The sequence below is a fragment of the Scomber scombrus genome, chromosome 23 (genome assembly GCF_963691925.1).
Source record: "Scomber scombrus chromosome 23, fScoSco1.1, whole genome shotgun sequence".
Lineage (NCBI taxonomy): Eukaryota > Metazoa > Chordata > Actinopteri > Scombriformes > Scombridae > Scomber > Scomber scombrus.
The window spans coordinates 16,485,237-16,503,831 of record NC_084992.1 but is presented as its reverse complement, the minus strand read 5'-3'; the positions used below and the strand labels follow the sequence as shown (position 1 = coordinate 16,503,831).

Genomic DNA, 18,595 nt, shown 5'->3' with positions numbered 1-18,595 from the left:
CAGTATAAATGACTGAACTGGTGCGCTGTGTTTACTCTCGGTACCGCTGGAAAACTGTACAACTCCAATTTCACGGAAAGATTACCATCTTAAGGCTGTGACCTGATGTCAGATGCTCTTTTCAGCTGCTGATCTGATGCCGCAAATGTCACAGCTGAATATTTCTTAAACTTGCAGTGCAGTCTGAGCTTTCCAATCTGAAGACATAATGACTAATGTTTGTTTATCTTCTGTCTGCTAGCTTGGATTTTCTGAGACAACAGAACATGAATACAATACAAACGGCAAACAATCCCTTTGAAAGGGTGTTTCCACTGCAAAAAAAACAACGGGATATTTCTTACTATGAGGTCTAAAAACACAAACGCACTCCAACATCACTAGCAAAGACAACTGTCCTTTCTGTTGAATGCATATGTAACATTTGTAAATCAAAATGCCTTGCCTGGGTGATGGAGGAAAATAAGCCTATTGTTTAAAAAGTCCAGGTAGGCTTTCCTGTAGTCAACATGCAAAAAAAGTAGTCCACTGTAGCACGCATGACAGCTGTTTGCTAAGGAACATAATGTCTGATATATTACTTTACAGCAAGTGGTTCCAAGTATATAATGCTAATACACACACTCATTCATGCTGTGTTTGACCAGGTCATAACAGAGAGATGGTCATGGGTAAATACATGCTAACCACCAGTCACGCAAAACATGCTTGTTATGGTGAAACATGCAAAACACAGATTAAAGATACTTTGACATACTTTCAAATGACATCATTGGTGAAAGATTTCCAATAAGTAAGCGCTACAGTCCTAAAGTTTACCCCAAGAGAGCTTATCATATAAGCCAAGCTGAATATTCTTCTGTCCGTGCAAGGTTTGAAATCAGGGTCTTTTTCAGCAAAATTAAGAATACACAAAAGAGTAATTGCCTGCTCCGGTCAACGTCTCATATGTCTCAAAATGCCTATTGGAACAGTGGTGATCATCTGGCAGGTTGAAAAAAAATGTGTTTAAGTGTGAGCCTGGTTCATTGTGAGCTGTAAATGAGCTCCACTTTGCACCAGTTAGTATAGATTTTGACAGTTTTGGCACTCAGATCCAAAGTAGGACTTGTTATGACCCTGAAGTGCCGTCTAGAGGATTGAGTTTTCTATAAATGTCATTCAAAGTACCATTTCCAACCATGACTGAGCGAATGGCCTCTTTCAATTTCTCAACATCCCAACTATATATTTTTAATTTCTGTCACTAGCTCTTCCTCTCTCCCCACTACACCTATTCTGGGTATATCCAATGTAAATACACACTCCTTTGCTTTAGTTGGGAAATTCCAATGTGACCACACACAAAAACATACTGTATACTGTGACCTGAAGGCTCATGTGATCTACAACATGACAACATTTCCCATTTATCTTTCAAGCAAACACCGGCAGGAGAATGAGCTCACAGACATCGCTGTGGTCAGATATATTTGCATGTTGTGCCAGTTGAGTTTTACATAGTTGACAGTTGCTTTCTAGGAACGTCTTTCAGCATGGCACACACCTCCATGTAAAACTCCTCTCCATCTTTGTCCATTGTTCCCTCCATAATTCACTCCCTCTTTCAGTTTGACACATATTCAGTCGTTTTTGATATTGCTTTTTCTGTTTTATATCACTGTAAATTGAATATATTTGGGTTTTGGACTTGGTAAAAAAAATCATTCACAAGCATTCATTGTCGTCATCCACTTTTTCGTGTTTGGGGTCATTGAAACCCTCCATGTAAAAGGTGTTTAATAGCGCATGAGGTCACTTCAGTTTCCTGCTGTAATTAAGGGTAAGATTTTAGGAAAGCAGGAAATCATTAGTGCATGCCCTCCATTGACACACACACACACACACACACCCACCTTGTTTACCATAAACATACACCCTGTGGTGTGTTTTCTGCATGTTAGTGGGTGGTAGGTCTGTAGCCCCTTTTGAACAGAGATCCCACTATACTGAAAATCCTCCATTGTGCCAGCTTTGCTTTTTTACCTTGAACCAAACAAAGTCAACATAATGCCACCCTCCATGTGTGACTTTTTAGATAGCATGCCGGCGCTCCAGAATCATTGGCATGAAGTGTAACAAAACAGCGTCTGCGTCTGTTGACTGTCGAGGTGGAATAACGGCCCAACATTCCCGCCTTGATCAGGCTGTGTAAAAGGGGCTTATAATTGGACCTCATGCCACTCCTTAATTAACCACCATGTGTAGAAACCCTCTGAAGTCTGGCTTGCGCTTTCTTTTCATTCTTTCATGTCTCTCTTTCTCTCCACGTCAATCATTTCTTCAGCTCAGTCTCCCTCCAACACCTTGAAACCTTTTCCACTCCTGAATAGATTGAGGCGTCTTTGTCAAGACCCCCTCCGGATGCCTTGACCCTCTGACAAACACGTTCATTACCTGACCATAATGTCACACGGATGGACCACCCTCTGAAGCTGAGGTGGAGAGACACCAGCTAATGAGCACCTCTTGAAAAATCACAATCTAAAAAGGGCACACACATGCATTTAGTCTGCTACTCTTCCTACATACTGTCCTCACCACAAATTAATGTGCATGTGCGTTTGTGCATGTGTGCGCCGTATAATGTCAGTCAGGAGAAAACCATTAGTGAGAAGCTGATAAAAGCGTCTGCTCCGAGTGCACCTTTGGTCTGCCATGCTGTGTGAGAAAGAGGGCCAGTGTGCACTTAGTAGGAGTGTGTTTGAGCTGCCGCTTTGGCAACATGGTAAAAGTTGATGACATTAGGTAACCTTTGGACTCCGGCGAGAGGAGAGGAAAGAGGGAGGAGACAATAAGCTAGAGAAAATGGCACAGGTACAAAGAAAGTAGCTGGTCAATAAAGATCACATTTAGTACAGAAATAATTTAATACCAATATTTATCTAAAGAGAATAACATATTTAAAGGTGTAAATATATCACACGTATTTGATGCCACTCCAGATAAAGTTTAAATGTCTAAACCCTGAGTAACCTTCTCTCTATGTGCTCTATTCCTGGCCTGTTCTCAGGTACGGGTACAGCACCACCTTATTTCTCAACAGTAGTCATCTAACAATCTACCAAGGAAATGGGGCTCTAACCCTGCCAGTGGTAGTGCAGTGGTCTGCTTAATAAAACAATACCCTAGTGTATACAGGCTTCATTAAGCTAAATATGGTAACAAGATTCAGATATCCACCCATTTTTTTGATACAGCCAGCTCAAAGGGTAAAATGTGAGCCTACGCTCAGTATATTCCGCCTCACATCACTATTGAGGCCAGGATAATGCCTGAAATGAACTACTGTAGTGTTGTCTGACAACACTTAAAGTTAAAATGATTTATAACTGTTTTAAACACCATATTCAAAGACAGAGCAAAACACCTGCGCATTAAGACAAGCACTTTATATGAAGTATATCGACTCCCTAAGACTGGCAGTTTGTCTCCGTTGATCAGTGAGTGGCTCAGTAACAACTTACAGTCGAAAAGTTTTGACCAAAAAAGTCCTGAAATTTTAGTAATCCGACCATTAGTCACTGCAACACAGTGCTGTGAGCATCTGTGCCACAATACGCTTCAGCCAAAAAGCCCAAAAAAGTCTTGTTTTCAATAGAAGTAACAACTATTGTAGCATTTGCATGATGATGTCTTATCACTTCACAGGACGTTCTTGTTTAATCTCATTCTAATTAGCCGTGGGCAGTCAGAGAAAGAAATTAACTTGTAAGGACGAATAAACAGCTATGTAATAACAAAAAAAAAAAGAGTGAACAAAAGCAGGTCAGTGTGTGGTAATAAATAAGACCTATATCAGCTCTATGGAGTCATTGTAATGCTATTTAGAGCCTTATATAGATCATTTATAATGTTTAAGGGCAGGAATGGAAGACTCTTAACCCCAGCACAGTTAGTACACTAGAACAGACTGAAATCAAACAGCAGGAGAAGAAGACAGGGAACAAAAGCAAAAGTCAAAGAGGAAACAAAACATATAAAAGACAGGAAGCAGGCAGAGACAAAATAAAAAGGAGGAAGAGAGTGATGGAAAGATGACAAAAAAACGTATTTGGGAAGAGATCGCAGTGGACCTCATTGGAGGTAAAATTATGAGCAGAGTGAAAGAGGAGGAGCAGAGATGGAGCCGTCCAGATGTCAGTCCCACACTTCACATGTGGCTGCGGTTGACCTTCCACCTCTCTCTCTCTCTCCTTCCTTCCCTCCATCCATCCATCCTTCGTTTCTCACCACTCTGTCAGGATGTCAGCAGTGTTTCTCAGCATGGCGTCAGACTTTCACGCAATCCTGTTTTCCTCCTTAAATCTTCATCTTTCTCTGCTCTCATGTCCTGAACCCCCCCCCCTCCAACCACCCCCAAATGTGTGGCTTATTGTTTCCCTTCATCAATTCAATTCTTAATCAAGATATCCACTTTCTGAAAACACTGGCAAACCAGAGCAGCTTGCATGGAAGTCAAGCCCATTGTACTTTCTAATCAGATTATGGTGACACAGCACCTTTGTTTACAAAAGAGATTTGTTTCTCTGGATTTCATTTTGGAATATTGGTTGTCACATTTCAGGTGTAAAATGCTTTCCAAGCTGTTATGAAACCTAGGAGCCATATCAGCATTGGACTGAAGAATGTCCTGAAAATATAAGTCACTTTTTAAAAAAATAATTTCATATTTATCTCAGCACTGCCTGCGCTCTTCACTATTTGTATCTTGTTTACAGTTCACATCTGCATATAGTCTTTCCTTGTGTATATTTCTGAAGATTGTTGTGTTGTTTTTTTGTGAAAGTCAAATGCCTCCATTTAAGGCACCAGATCTTTTCTTATCAGTGCTGTGGCATCGTAAAAAAAAATTCCATGGCATCATATAAGGTGACTGGAAGCAAAGGTGAAAAAAAGGAAAAAAAATAAGACACTGACGAGTTTGTTGTTTAAGGTAAATGCATTCCTACAACAATGACTCAGATGGTTGAGAAAGATTCCTGCATGGATTGAAACACCTTGTTGAAACCCTAAACTCTTGAATTTATATTAGTCACAACAATCTTTGTCCTCTTACCAAAGTAATGTAGAGAAACTGTTAAAGGTTACCAATGGCACCATTACAGGAATAGTTTGACATTTTGGAAAAAAAATGTATTTGCTTCCTGGAGCCTCTGCTGGTAGTCTGGAAATGTCAAACTATTCCTTTAACTGACTACATTAGCATCTGCAGCATAGCTGGATAGGCCTCATAGTAACGTAGGTTTAACAGATGGACTGAAATTCATCCAAACTGCATTCCAAGGTAGTTGAGAACTAGACTATAACTATCTGCATGATGTAAACTTGGATGCAGGCACATAAGAGAGTCTAAATATTCAGACTGGATGGAGGTAATGAAAGCAGTAGCTCCAAAAATTGCCTAGTCAGGATATCCGGGGAGCAAGTGTCTGCTGTCAGTTTGATTTGACAACACAGTACTTCTGAACACCGAAGACAACAGCCGCATTGAAGTCTCTCCTGTGTCCTCAGATGTTCTGTTCAGCGGTGTGTTAGGACTCGCCAAATAATCCCAGCCAATTTACGGGAAACAACCCCAAAATGTGACACTTTATGGTCCGCCGTGCTTCGCTCAAGGTTACAGGGATGTGAAGCGGAGCCAAGACCTCTAATCTCAAAAAGCACTTCTCGTTCCCAAAACTCTGTCCAATTAATGGGCAACTTGTGATTCCGTGTGACTTTGTTTACAAGTCCCGGTCTGCTTGTAATTGAGCAATGCGAACATAAACAAATCAAATCCAAAAACGCGGAGGGGAAAAAAAAGCTTTTTCCCACATGGTTCTGACCAAAGGAAACATGTAGGAGTTCTTATACACAGTGCCTAATTTGAAAGAATATACACGAGAAAGCATGTTATACTCCAGGGAGTGGCACAGTGGAAGTGTATTTGAATACTGGGTGCAAATTTAATCCTGCTAAATGAAACCTGCAAACGCTCTGGAAGGGAGGCAAAAATTAATCTGAGGTATTTATCTCATTTTTGGGACTTTTAAGATTGATATAAAGGCACTCCAAGGCACAAAGAGAGAGAGAGAGCCAAGCTTCACTGTAGACAAACTGTCTGTCTCTGATTGTCTAATTGGTTGTTTGGGAAGGAATTTTAACTGAATTCCAGTTGGAATTCATCTAAATTGAATTGTGGCCGGAGCTGCAGAGGGCGGAGCGGCAGAGGCAAAAACAGGAGGGCGGGAGAGAGAGAGAGAGAGAGAGAAAATGGTTTGACTCTGGAGCCTTACAACAAGCTTGAACAGGAAGTCATTCAACGTGTAACACACACCCAGAACAAAACAACTCAACACACACACACACATACACACATATGAGCACACGTGTGCACAAGCCGAAGCGCAGAAGAAAGAAGGTCAATTTGGAATGCATTCCTCTTCCTCCGCCACCTCCTCCTCCCCCCCCTCCCCTCGCATTAGTCAGTGTGTGAGTTTGTGTGTGTGAAACTTTGTGTTTAACTGTGTCATTTGATGGGCCTACAGTAGAATTCCCAAGGCCATTGAGAAACAGAGGTTTTGTTGTGAGAGCAAAAAGATTTCCCAAAACAATGAAACAAGGAAGAGACGGCAGCGGCACCTCGATGACAGACGAGTGCGGTGACGAAGATTAGGGGGAGAGAATGAAGAAAAACGGAGCCAGGGGGATGGACGGACGGTGGTAAAAGAGAGAACAGAAGATGAAGGAACGAGAGACGTGGAGGGACAACAGTGAGACGGAGAAGGGAGGGAAAAAAAGAGAGAGAGAGAGATGGGGTCAAAAGTGGGATTGTCATGTAAACAAACTGCAATGCCCTCAGGTTCTTTCTCTGCATGTGTGCGTGTGTGTGTTTGTGTGTGTGTGCCTGTCCCAAATCTTTTCTCACTTATCTAAATCCCTGAAAGACTACACCAAACTTTTGGGACAGTAGCCCATCGCTCAACTTGTTAGAACACAGACCAGCGCTAAAATAACCCATGAGTCCCCTGTAGACCATTCATTTCTAAGCTCCATCGGAATACTTTACAGAACACGGCTTTGACAGCAGATGATGAAGAATGAAGCTGCTTTAAATAGACAAGCTCTCCCCCATTTCCCCACTCAGCTCATATACCATTGTGCTATGTGTGTGCGAATGTTGTAAGTGAATTCTCTGACTCAACCACTTGGACGGATCATGGATCTCAAGAGGCTTCCTGGTTAAAGAAAATAAAATATAATAAAAAGGAGCAGAAGATAGACCTTCAGCTTAAATTGTACTTTGATAATTCTTTAGCTGAAAGTCATTAATAGGTTGATTTGGGTGCAATCGTGACAAAAATGAAGAAATAAGGCGAACATCGAGAAGACTGATAGTCCTCATTTGCCCTGACGCTCCATTTACATGATGGATTTGGCAGGAAATTTGCTCAAATGCCTTATGAGACAAAACAGGAAAATATGCTGTTTCTTCAATGGGTGTCTGCCAAGTAGAAATATTGTTTTTGTGACAGTAAGAAAAGAGATTAATGGAGGATGTGAAGCCTGAGTCAGTACGCAGGACCACCATATTAGCAGGAAAACTTCGCTGTGAGGCTGCAACTAACGATTATTTTCCTTCTTCACTCAAAAGGGTTTTTTTACACTGCAAGTTTCTCTGTGCTCACCATAAATCTGAGGTCAAGACATGCATGTATGAAGTTTGGAAGCCAACCATGGTCCAGTATGTAACGTACACAGGTGAGATGTGGAAACATGAAGCTTCCAGTGCACACACACACTGAGAATGGACTTTACAGTGAAACAGGACAAACGCTAGCACTAACTGGTTGCCATATTTTTCCTTTGGTATTGCAATTGTCAAGTGCAGATGTTTAACAACGGAGCATCTTTGACAGTTATCTCGTCCCCTAAACACAAAAAGTATTCTACTAAACATTTTATTTCGCTCTGCTTAATAGAAAGCTGGACTTCTTCTGCTCCCTCTCATATCTTCCCACATTCCTCCTCCTCCAAACTGTGTTATCTCTCGCCATTTACTTTCCATAATGCATTTGTTGATCCAACGGGGGAAATGGCAAATGAGGGGAGAGGGGATGAAAGAGGACAAGGAGAAAGCATCCACATGTTTTTAAGTGTTCACACACTTAATCGGCAGCATAGCCATTTCCTGGGAATTCCCTTTGAGAGACAGAGAGAGTTAGTGTGTGTGAGAGGGAGAGAGAGAGGAAATCAAAAGGACATGGCATTCACTGTTTGCGTGACAAGAGCCTTCTTCGGAGGCCAGAAACACATCCCGTCATCGTTGCAATGTGTGTGAGGCTCTGTTGCTGATAAGTTCCAAACATTCTGTGATGTCCATTTCTGTTTTAACAGCAGGTTGCATATTGTGTATGTGTGTGTGTGCACGAACGTGTGTCAACACCACACCTGATTTCATATCTGCAAAGCAAACTTGTAATAATGACGCCTTATCGGGAGTACCAACTTCTGTTTTGTGAGGGATTTTGATGACACACACATATACACACACACACCTTGCATGTAATTCTGTTGTAAATCTAAGGGTTTCCAAATGATATAGGCCTGTAGTTAGAGCCTATCAGTCAGCAACTCAGTTAATCATTGATGGCCTACTTTCTACATGGAGGACACTGGAGAATGGCCCTGCACTCTGCCTTAGAAAACCCCAACACACACACACACACACACACACACACACACACACACACACACACACACACACACACACACACACACACACACACACAGAATTATTATGGTCAATGACACGGGCAGGCACATGCCAGGGTTGCCAAACACGCTACTACAGAACTACGCGGAAGATTGAGCTCAACTCAAGCAGGAAAATAATTAAAACCTTTGAGTTGACAACATTTAAAGAGTCTCAGAGTCAAATGCCGAAACAAATGCGTTAATTGAGTTCTTCAAAGTGATCAAGGTGACCATTTAATGTGTGATTTACAGCTCAGGGTGCACTCAAGGGTCCTAAATCCCTCCAGCAGAGGCAACCTCTACTGTGTGACCACTCAGACAGGTGCTTTGTGCAAAAAAGGTACAGAAAGAGAAGGAAAAGGAAGAGAAAGGGGGGGTGAAAGAGGGCTGAACCTGAGCCTGAGGAAAACCGGCTTGACAAGAATTCAACACAACACAACACATTCAAGCCCTGCTGCCTGCTGGCAACTATGGGGGAATTTTCTACTAGAGTATCTGATTAACACACACACACACACACACACACACACACACACACACACACACACACACACACACACACACACACACACACACACACAGTGGGCTTCTGTGTTCAGGGCAGGACTGTTGAGGCCATGCACACACCTGCACTTACACACCTTATCTGCCTCTGTATCACTGATACACACACACACACACACACACACACACACACACACACACACACACACACACACACACACACACACACACACACACACACACACACACACACACACACACACACATCAGTCTCTTGTGTCAATTCACAACAGTGGGCCTACTGTCAAAAGCAGGCTGTCATGTCCCATGTTGTCTAGTTGATCACATCAGAAGGAAAGAGTCTATGTGTGTTATCTGTCATTTACCTCCAAACAACACTCAGATTGACTTCACTTCACGTTTTTTAAAAGCGACAGTGCTGTCAGGGCAGAAAGCCAAACATTTCATTCTCACCTCGTCCCATTTGATGAATTTGCCCCCCTTCTTCAGCGCTTCGTGGACGGACACGGGTTTGAGCTGCAGCGCGTGGACTCCCGGCTTGGCCCCGGCCATGACGAGGGACTCCCTGTCCGGGTGCCAACGCCTAAACCCCGGCTACGGCGAGCTGCACTCCTCGGAAGGCACAAAACAGCTCTTCCTTCCTCCACTTCCACCCCGGAGCTCCTCTTCTTTTCCGGGGAGAAAGTTCAATGAAAAGACGAGGGGACAGGAAGTTTTTCTTCAAACTTCCACCAAAAGTTAGTGAAGCTCCCCGCGACTTTGAAGAAATAACATGAGGAGTGAAAACCAGAGAGAGAGAGAGAAAGACGGGACTTGACTGCTCCAGCGCGCACCACCGCTGTCTTGTCCGCGTCCACGCAACACGGTGGCGCGCCTATAATTCCTCTTTTTTTTTTTATTATAGGCTTTGATTCATTTGATTGTGTTTATTTATGCAGAATCCTTTAATCAAGCACTTGAGCCCGCCGAGAGATCCTTTCCTTCCTTCCTCCCATCTGGTCGACCCCTCACTTCTCTCCTCTCCTCTCGCCCTCTTGCTCCTCTACCAACTTTCTCTGCTTCCTCTCTCTCTTGTCGCCTCCGACGCGTTTCTTCTTTTCTCCTCCTCCTCTCCTCCCTGCATGTTTTCTGCGAGAAAAAAAAGGAGAGGATTTTGAGAGGAGAGGGTGAGTGAGAGAAGGACAGAGTCAGATATGAGACATAAGAGAGCAGAGGGGGAGTTTGTGTAAAAAGGGGTGTGTTTTAATTCAGTTCTCCTGCCTGCTTGTCTCCTAAATTTTTACAGTATGCATACATTAGAAGTGATATGAACATAATAAGAGATACATTATGATAATAATAATAATGCTTATTTCTGTGGCACATTTTTGGAGATCATTACAAACTTTTATATTTACTTCATCACTACTCCAGATTTCTCCAGATGCAGTCAAACTGTCTGCTGAAACTTAAAGATATACATACTCCATGTGATTTACCATTGCACACTCATAAAGTTGAGTGAACAACAACATAAGCCCTGCTAAAAAATAAAAAAATAGAAAGCCAAAATAACCCAGATGACATCACTGGGGTTATTTCATCAAAGCTCCCTCCAGATCCAAAGCAGACGACTGTTTTCACAGATTGAGTGCTTCTCATGAGGAGTAAACTCACCATAATGTGTAAAATTGGAGTGCTCCTTCAATGAGCCCTTGACTGTGAAAGTTGAATAAAAGTGGAGCTATCATGAGCCTGTGATAAACTATAGCACAGTCCTATATAAAGATGTAAATCCATGAAAACTATTAAGATCATACATCCTCATATTAACAGTTTCACAGTGTGGAGCAGCGGTTGGCAAATCCGACTCTGCAGCAAGTATTTTGCCCTCTGATGAAAGTTTTGACTTTCATGCATCAAAACGTTGACATAATTTTCACAAATCTACTGTAGAAATGAAAATAAACATAAGGCTCCTGTGAATCCCAATTATTATAATATAACATATACTGGCCCCATACTAGGAGAGGCATTAAAGCCACTGATGTAACATATTATTTGAACAGTGCAGAGTGCTGAGATTAAGTCTAATAAACCTGAAATTGAAGTTTTATGTGTGAATTCCACAACTTGAGCCTGTGTGACTGTTCCTCACACACAGTTGGTTGGCAGTCATACAGAAATAGAAATGTGTTGATGCCATTTCCCCGCTCAGATACAGTCCATGACAGTGTTATGAATAGGTTTTATTCTTAAATTAATTGAAATAAATACACACAACATATAGGTCTGTGTCTCCACTGCACTGGTTAACAGTCCACAATGAAAAATCATTGAGTAATTGTAATTGCTGACCCCTGGTGTAGAAAGTGTTTCTGGATTTGTGGGTCAGTCAGGAAGATGATTGACGGAAAAAGAAAAAATAAATTCAGCTTTTTCTCTGGAGGAATGCATCTAAATATCCTTTTAATATGTACATGCTAAAAATGAAGCGACCAGCTGCCAGTTATAGCTTAGTTTAGCATCATGACTGGAAGATGTGGGAAACAGCTAGCTTGGATGAAACAATGGAAAGATGTAAAGTATTCATTAGTGAGCGTTACAAGTGCTGGTAGGCACATTCTTTTTTAAACCGTTGGATAAACCATGCTAACTTTTCACAGTCTAATGCTAAGCTAAGCTAATCACCTGCTGATTTAATTGTTATGATCATAAATTGATGTAATGATACAATGTGTGCATAACATTACAGACACAGATAAATGCAGATAGGAATATTAGAGTGATTTCCTGTTTATTGCGTTTCACTGCAGGAACTAAAGTATAATCAAAGGGCTATTTCAATAATTTCCAACTTTAATTGCTATAAATTATTGTTCACTGGTGTTGACATTGACAGTGTTTGTAGGAAATAATCAGTAGCCTAATATTACTGAAAATATGATTGCAGTAATTACAGTTATAATAATTAGTCATTATTAGTCATTATTCACAGTAATCAGATCACATTACAGAGCAACGGGAATAGGGTTGTGTTACTCAAGCATGTGTTACTCAGGCAGTCAAGATCATGGATGTATTTTTATAAATGATTACATTAAATCTGCATTCTGTTAACAAGAAACAATAAAGAATTCGAAGGTAATTTAAACCAGTAACAGTCATCAGGTAACTTTCCCCTGCCTGCTCCAGTTCCATGGTAGCCTATCATGTTTTAAGAAGCGTGAGAGCAAACGAGGCTGCACAGTTACAGCCCAATCCCATCCAAATCCTGCTGCCAAGCAACATTACAACTTGGACTTCTCATAAAAAATAAAAAAAACGCAACAGAGCAACAGATTTTTTTGGCAACTGTTGCCATTCTCCAACTCCCTAACTACACCCGGCAGGAATGTCTGCTATGCTGTAGCCTGCTGACTGACTGACTGACTGCCGGCGTGTTTGTGCTGAGTGTTTTTCCTTCACCAAACCGGGGCGAAGAAGAGGAAATCCAAAAACTGTCCACAAGAATTAATCAGAAATAATCTGTTGTGAACATGCAACTCCATATTTGTTTAGAGACACTGTCCCTGTCTGTGTTACATGAAGCCTGAGTAGGTGCACACATCTAGTATGAGACACATTGTTTAACAATTCAGCAGCTAGAGACACTGGCATTGATGTGTGTGTTTGTGTGTCTGTGGGTGTATCTATCTCAGTGTGTGAATCGGCGTAGTAACTGAGTCCAGGCAGACTTGCTGATTAATTTGATCTTGAACCACCACAGACACACACATGCACAGACACAACCTCTCAAATGACAACAAACAAAAACAAGATGGACACATGCATATGCATTCTTTCAACAGCACAGCACACATGCAGGGATATTGTGTTTCTCTGGCACATAACAAGATGCACGCACACTCGTGCACACACACACACTTCTCTCTCCTTTCTCGTAAGCATAAACACAAATGAATTTCTTTTTTGGCAAACAATGTTGTGCAGAACGCTGCATTTGAAGAGCAGCCACCTGTGGTGTCAATAGACTGCCTCCTCCTCCTCCTCCCTCCGTTTCTTTCTGTTCTCCCCCTCTTCTCTCAAATACATTCTCTCTTTCCCCATGTCATCTCTTGCTCTCTCATTCTAACAGGTGTCCAGCTCCCATTGGACACTGGGACATACTGTGCTTTACATGGTGCTCATCTGAATAAATAAGGAATTGGGCAACAAAACATTTTATGTTCTGTAACAAGAGTGAGCTTCTCATAACTTTTTCAGTGAGTGAGAAATATTCTCCAAATAAGAACCAAGAATTAGAACTATGTCTGGTGAGGGTGTTTGGGCCCTGTTCAGTTGGAACAGGGCACTGTATGACTTCTCAAAACTGTGTCCATTTTAAAAGTGTGTGTGTGTATGCTAAATCAAAAAGATAAAAATGTCAGCATTAAACCTGCTAATAATTAGTATTTTAGTATTGTCAGTGTAAGTATTTTGCCATGCTGACATTAACATCTAGCTCAAAGCATTGCTTGAGAATCTCATTGCTGGGTTGCTGTAGACATCTCTTTTGTTCCTTTTCCTGTTCTTTTCTTGTTGTATTTTCTTCTACTGTAGACCTATTTGTTGTGCTCTTCTGCATATGTTACTTGTTGCTCATATCCCGCCTTGTCTTTCTCACACAGCTGCTGTGTCACACAGTGAATGGGATAAAACTGAGATGCAAGAGGGAGCAAAAGAAGACAAACAGAAAAAGGAAGTATCATTTACTACAAGAGATACAGGGAATAGAACAAGGGGATTTATGCCGGGAATGAAAGGGAAAGACATTCGTGAGAATTTTAAGCATACGATCTAATCATGTTCAGACTTCCTTGCAACAAGGAAGCAAGGAATTTGAATCTTCCCTATTGATTTCCATCTCTGTTTCACACAGTGATATGGTACCATAGAAAGACAGTAAGGAAAAAAGGAAAAAATAAAGAAAGAGTCGTAGAAAAACACAAGGAAGTAGGAAGGGGTGAATAAGTGTAGGCGGTCAGAAAAGATAATGATTATAATTATTTGTTCATAAACTGGGTTATGAAAAGGGACAAAAAGGGGGGGAAACATAGGTTAAAAATTGAACAAAGATACACATGGAAAAGATGTTGTGGAGGAAGGGAAGACCCCCAACCAGTCCTCTCTCTTTCTCTCTCTCTCTGTCTAGTAACAGCCAGATCTTTCTCTCCAACGCAAGGACTCACAAAGACACATTGTGTAAAGACACAGGCATTTTCTCTGTCTCTCCACACACTGACCAATCCCTGACACACACATAGGCTCACACACAGAAACACACACGAACATACACAGCATGTCCATGCACGATTGCAAACTTTAATAGGAAAGGCCTGACTCAGTCAACAGTAGCAATAAAAACTCGATCAGATTACTCTCCACAGCGCTGCAGAGGTTTGGCCTGAAGTAGCCTAGACGACTGCTCACTGGAGACTGGACTCGTCTGTCTCCATAACATCGAAGGGTTATTGTCGATTTGTTTTTGGAGAGAAGCTGCTATGTGGGCGTGTAGGCAATGCGCTGATTACTAGTAATTCACAGACAATGCAAATAGCCTAGATATTACCAAGAAGAAACCAAGTGACAGTGCTATTCATCAAAGTCCACTCTGTCAAAGTGAGTTTAGCTCCAGCTGCCAATCACTTCCCAAACATCCACAAAATCCTCCACATGTAGAACTGAACCCCAGCTGTCCATTCATTTTTACTCTTTTACATCATTGTTGCGTCTACATGGCTGCAATGTGATCCTATACTGCCATCTAGTGGTTGCATGGCAACACTTCCCTCGCCTCTGTCCAGCGCTGGCTGGATTGTGCAACAGTTAGGAATGTAGATGCACCACTTTCAGCTCTGCCTCACTTCTCTGCTCTGAGTGTACTGGAGGTGTATCTTCTCTGCATGTGCATAGTAGTCTGCACTGGATGTAAGTTTATTTGCACAAATGAATAAGGGTAAAGAGCATAATTCAGTTTTATTATTCTTTGAAGGAGCGCAATCATGCAGATAGAGACAGATTTGGATTCTGGCCTGAAACACCTTGAGCAAACACAGCTTTCACATTTCCAGGTTAGTGAGGGAAGAAAATATCATACTAAAGATTAAATCATTGGAAAATGACACAAGGGCAAATTAATCATAAATCCTACAAAGTATACATAAAACATTACAGCAACATCAGTGTTACCCCAAACTATCCAAAAATGAAAAAAATGACAATGTGCCAATTTATCATAAATCTTACAGTGTTATGATTTTTAGACATCACAGCAAAATCCATTTGGCACCAAACTATCAAAAAGTCCAAAGCAGGAAATGACAATGTGTAAATGAAGCCGATGTGCCAATTCCTGATAAATGTTTACAGCAACATTTATAGTAGAAAAGACTACTATTCTTCATAAATGAATATATTTTCCATACAAAAGCCACACTGTCCAAGGAATAAGATAACATTTAAATATGGGCATAAGAATACAGGCATACCAGATGATATGATGCTCCTGTCAAATATTCAGGCGTGCAGAAACTTTACATTTTTGTGAAGACTGGCAGACTTCCTAAATCATATTGTTGTTGAATTAATTTTTATTTATTTTGTATCATTTTGAGAGGAATGCACATTTTTTGTGTTAGAATTTCTAATGCAGCAGCGCTCTGGATGTAGGTCTGACTAGATGACTCTGACCTTCATGTGGAGAAAGAAAAGAGTAACACGACTGTTTCTACAATGTCACTAAAGTGCAACCCTATTACTTCTTCTGGGGGGAAAGTGCAATGAAAAGAAACTGGTTTATTTTAGCATAGACAGTACTTTGCATAATCCAAACTTCCCCCTCCAACGTACCCTTTCTCTGTAATATCTAACAAAGCTTTTAATACAGCGGCCTCGACAGCTCCCTCCTGTGGATGGATGACTTCTCTAACTTCTGTCTCCTTAGAGAGATTGTATTTCTTAGAGCAGCTCTCTAATGAAGCTCCAGGAGTGCATGTAAATACATTTATAAAAAAATAGGTGAAATCTGGTTTACAATGCTCTGCCAGGTAATAGCTGGAAGTGAAAGTCCTCTACGGTAACAGCACAGAGGAGGAAGTAAAAACTGAGAGTACTAAATGTGTCTCTTCCCCTTCTATTCTTACTGTACATGTCTTTGTGGTGATCAGCTTGTCTGGCAGGGAAAAAGTGTAACTAAATACTTTTACTCAAGTACTTAAGTATAAATTTGAGGTATTTTCACTGTCAGGGGGGGTTGTTGTTGTTGTTGTTGTTGTTGTTGTTGTTGTTGTTGTGAAGTCGTGTACTTACACAATCATAAAACTTTTCTGAAGATAAATGTGGGAGCTCCTGACAGGTTTCTCACAAAGAAAAACTATTTTATCACTGATCTATGGACTTTTCACTGCTTTGTCATGCAGTCACAGAAGTACGCCGTTAAGCAACAGCAAATCTGTGTCATATATGGGCTTTTCATGTTGCTTAAGCTCCGGTTAAAGCTCTGGTATGAAACAGCTGAAGTTATTCTACAATGCAACACACTGTACACAAGTAACAATGTCCACTCTTTATTCTCAATAAGCTCACTTTTATGCTTATTTGCAAGCCTGAGGGTCTAAGTGAGGGATCCTCTCCAGAGGTATGTGTCTGTCTGACATGAGGATGAAAGACCCAAATGTTAGTTATAGGTCATACAAGTCCATGTAGCTGGTTCACTGATGCAGATTGGTTTTTTTTTTGGTTTTTTTTACTGTTTAGTTGTTTTTTTAACAGTTTGCAAATGCATTTTATTTTTTACCTGGTGATGCATACATTCATACTTTTTGTTTTTCTGTGTGTGAGTATTTTCATAAGCACGCACATATAAATGTTTAAGTTACTGTGTGTGTGTGTGTGTGTCATAGGCTACTTTTGGGGACAGATTTCAGACTTAGAACCAGTTAATTTCTGATAGCTCGTCCAGTTGGGGACAAAAAAGCTGATTTTGTGTCAGGGGTTAAGGTAAGTAGGGGTGATGGTTAGGGTTAGGGTAAGTCCCCAGGAAATGAATGTAAGTCTATGTAAAGTCCCCAAAAGTGACCATGGTCTGATATGTGTGTGTCTGCGTGTGTGTTGGTGTCTGTGCTTACTCAACTGTAAGTTTCAGACATGCTCAATGAATAATTCAGTTTTTTATGTCTTGTTGCCATGGCGGTCTGTGCAATGGTTGCTTGAGCCAGTATGAAACACACACACACCAATATCACACACACATACACATCAATATGAGCATGTTGACAGATGTGAACCCCCCTGTGCACGCTCCAAAGGAGGGAGCGAGATGAACATTATGAATTCGTCCCTCCCTCTCTTTACCTCCCCCATCACTTCACACTCCTATTATTATTAAAACTCTTGTTATTAAGCAGCCTAGCCAGGGTGTGGAGTTCCCTGCTGTTACCACACAATGGACAAACTGTGAAAAAATGTGACTGGTTTCCTGTTAATGGAACACCTTCAGTATCTCTGTTGTGGCCTGCAGATGAAGCATAAAAGTTAAACTCCGAAACTGATCCCAAACTAGAAAAGCCAGCTGTTTTGCAGTAGTGTGCAACATAAGAAGATGTTGCAATCATGGGAGTCATACAACAGTATTTTTATATGCTCTATTGTGAAATAAAGGCTTATCTTTTCACAATCTGTGAAATCTAGGTGTGAAGTTATGCCAGTATACATTTCACACGCTCCAGCTGAGACATTTTTACTGTTGTGAACTAGTCAGATGAGTATTCAAAGTGTTTGAAGCAGTTAGACCCCATGGGCAAACGGGTAATTTATGTAAATACTGTACAAGGACAAAGTGCTGCATGATGCACTGCAGTACAGTAGGTATTTAGTATACAATAGTTTGCCTCTGGAAGGCTAATGGTGCACTCAATGACAAATAATAGGGCATTTGAAAAGTCAAAAAGTTTGTCAAGGATTAGGCAACTGAATAGGTCACAATGGATAATGAGTCTTTTGAAGTGGGGGTTAAAAAGAGTGCACAGAGAGAATAAAATGTGTCTTTGATGTTCATGTTTGGTCATGTTTTGGCAGCAGAGCATATCCTTCCCCTCCAGGCATGTTTTAAGATGTATATCAGAATCTCAGGAAATACATTTAATTTCAGAAGTGTATGTGCTGGACACAATATGTCTACTACTTCACAGTGTTTGTGCACTGGAGGCTCAAAGGTCCATCCCCTTTAAATTGGATTTTTACATAGAGAAACTTCCCACTTTCAGCAGATGTG

The 18,595-nt window shown here is 41.1% G+C and overlaps 1 protein-coding gene across 2 annotated transcripts in view; it reads right to left on the bottom strand.

Annotated features, from left to right (window-relative positions):
• The window catches only part of plcb3 (phospholipase C, beta 3 (phosphatidylinositol-specific)), a 62,134-nt gene that overhangs the window by 38,398 nt on the left and 5,141 nt on the right, over nt 1-18,595 (bottom strand). The window contains exon 2 of one of the 2 annotated variants that reach the window (XM_062445435.1): nt 9,757-10,431. In XM_062445435.1, coding sequence (XP_062301419.1) covers nt 9,757-9,855 — 99 coding nt within the window. In that variant the 5' untranslated portion in view covers nt 9,856-10,431. Of the gene's footprint in view, nt 1-9,756; nt 10,473-18,595 lie in introns of those variants that run through there. The other variant, XM_062445434.1, reaches the window with a different exon arrangement.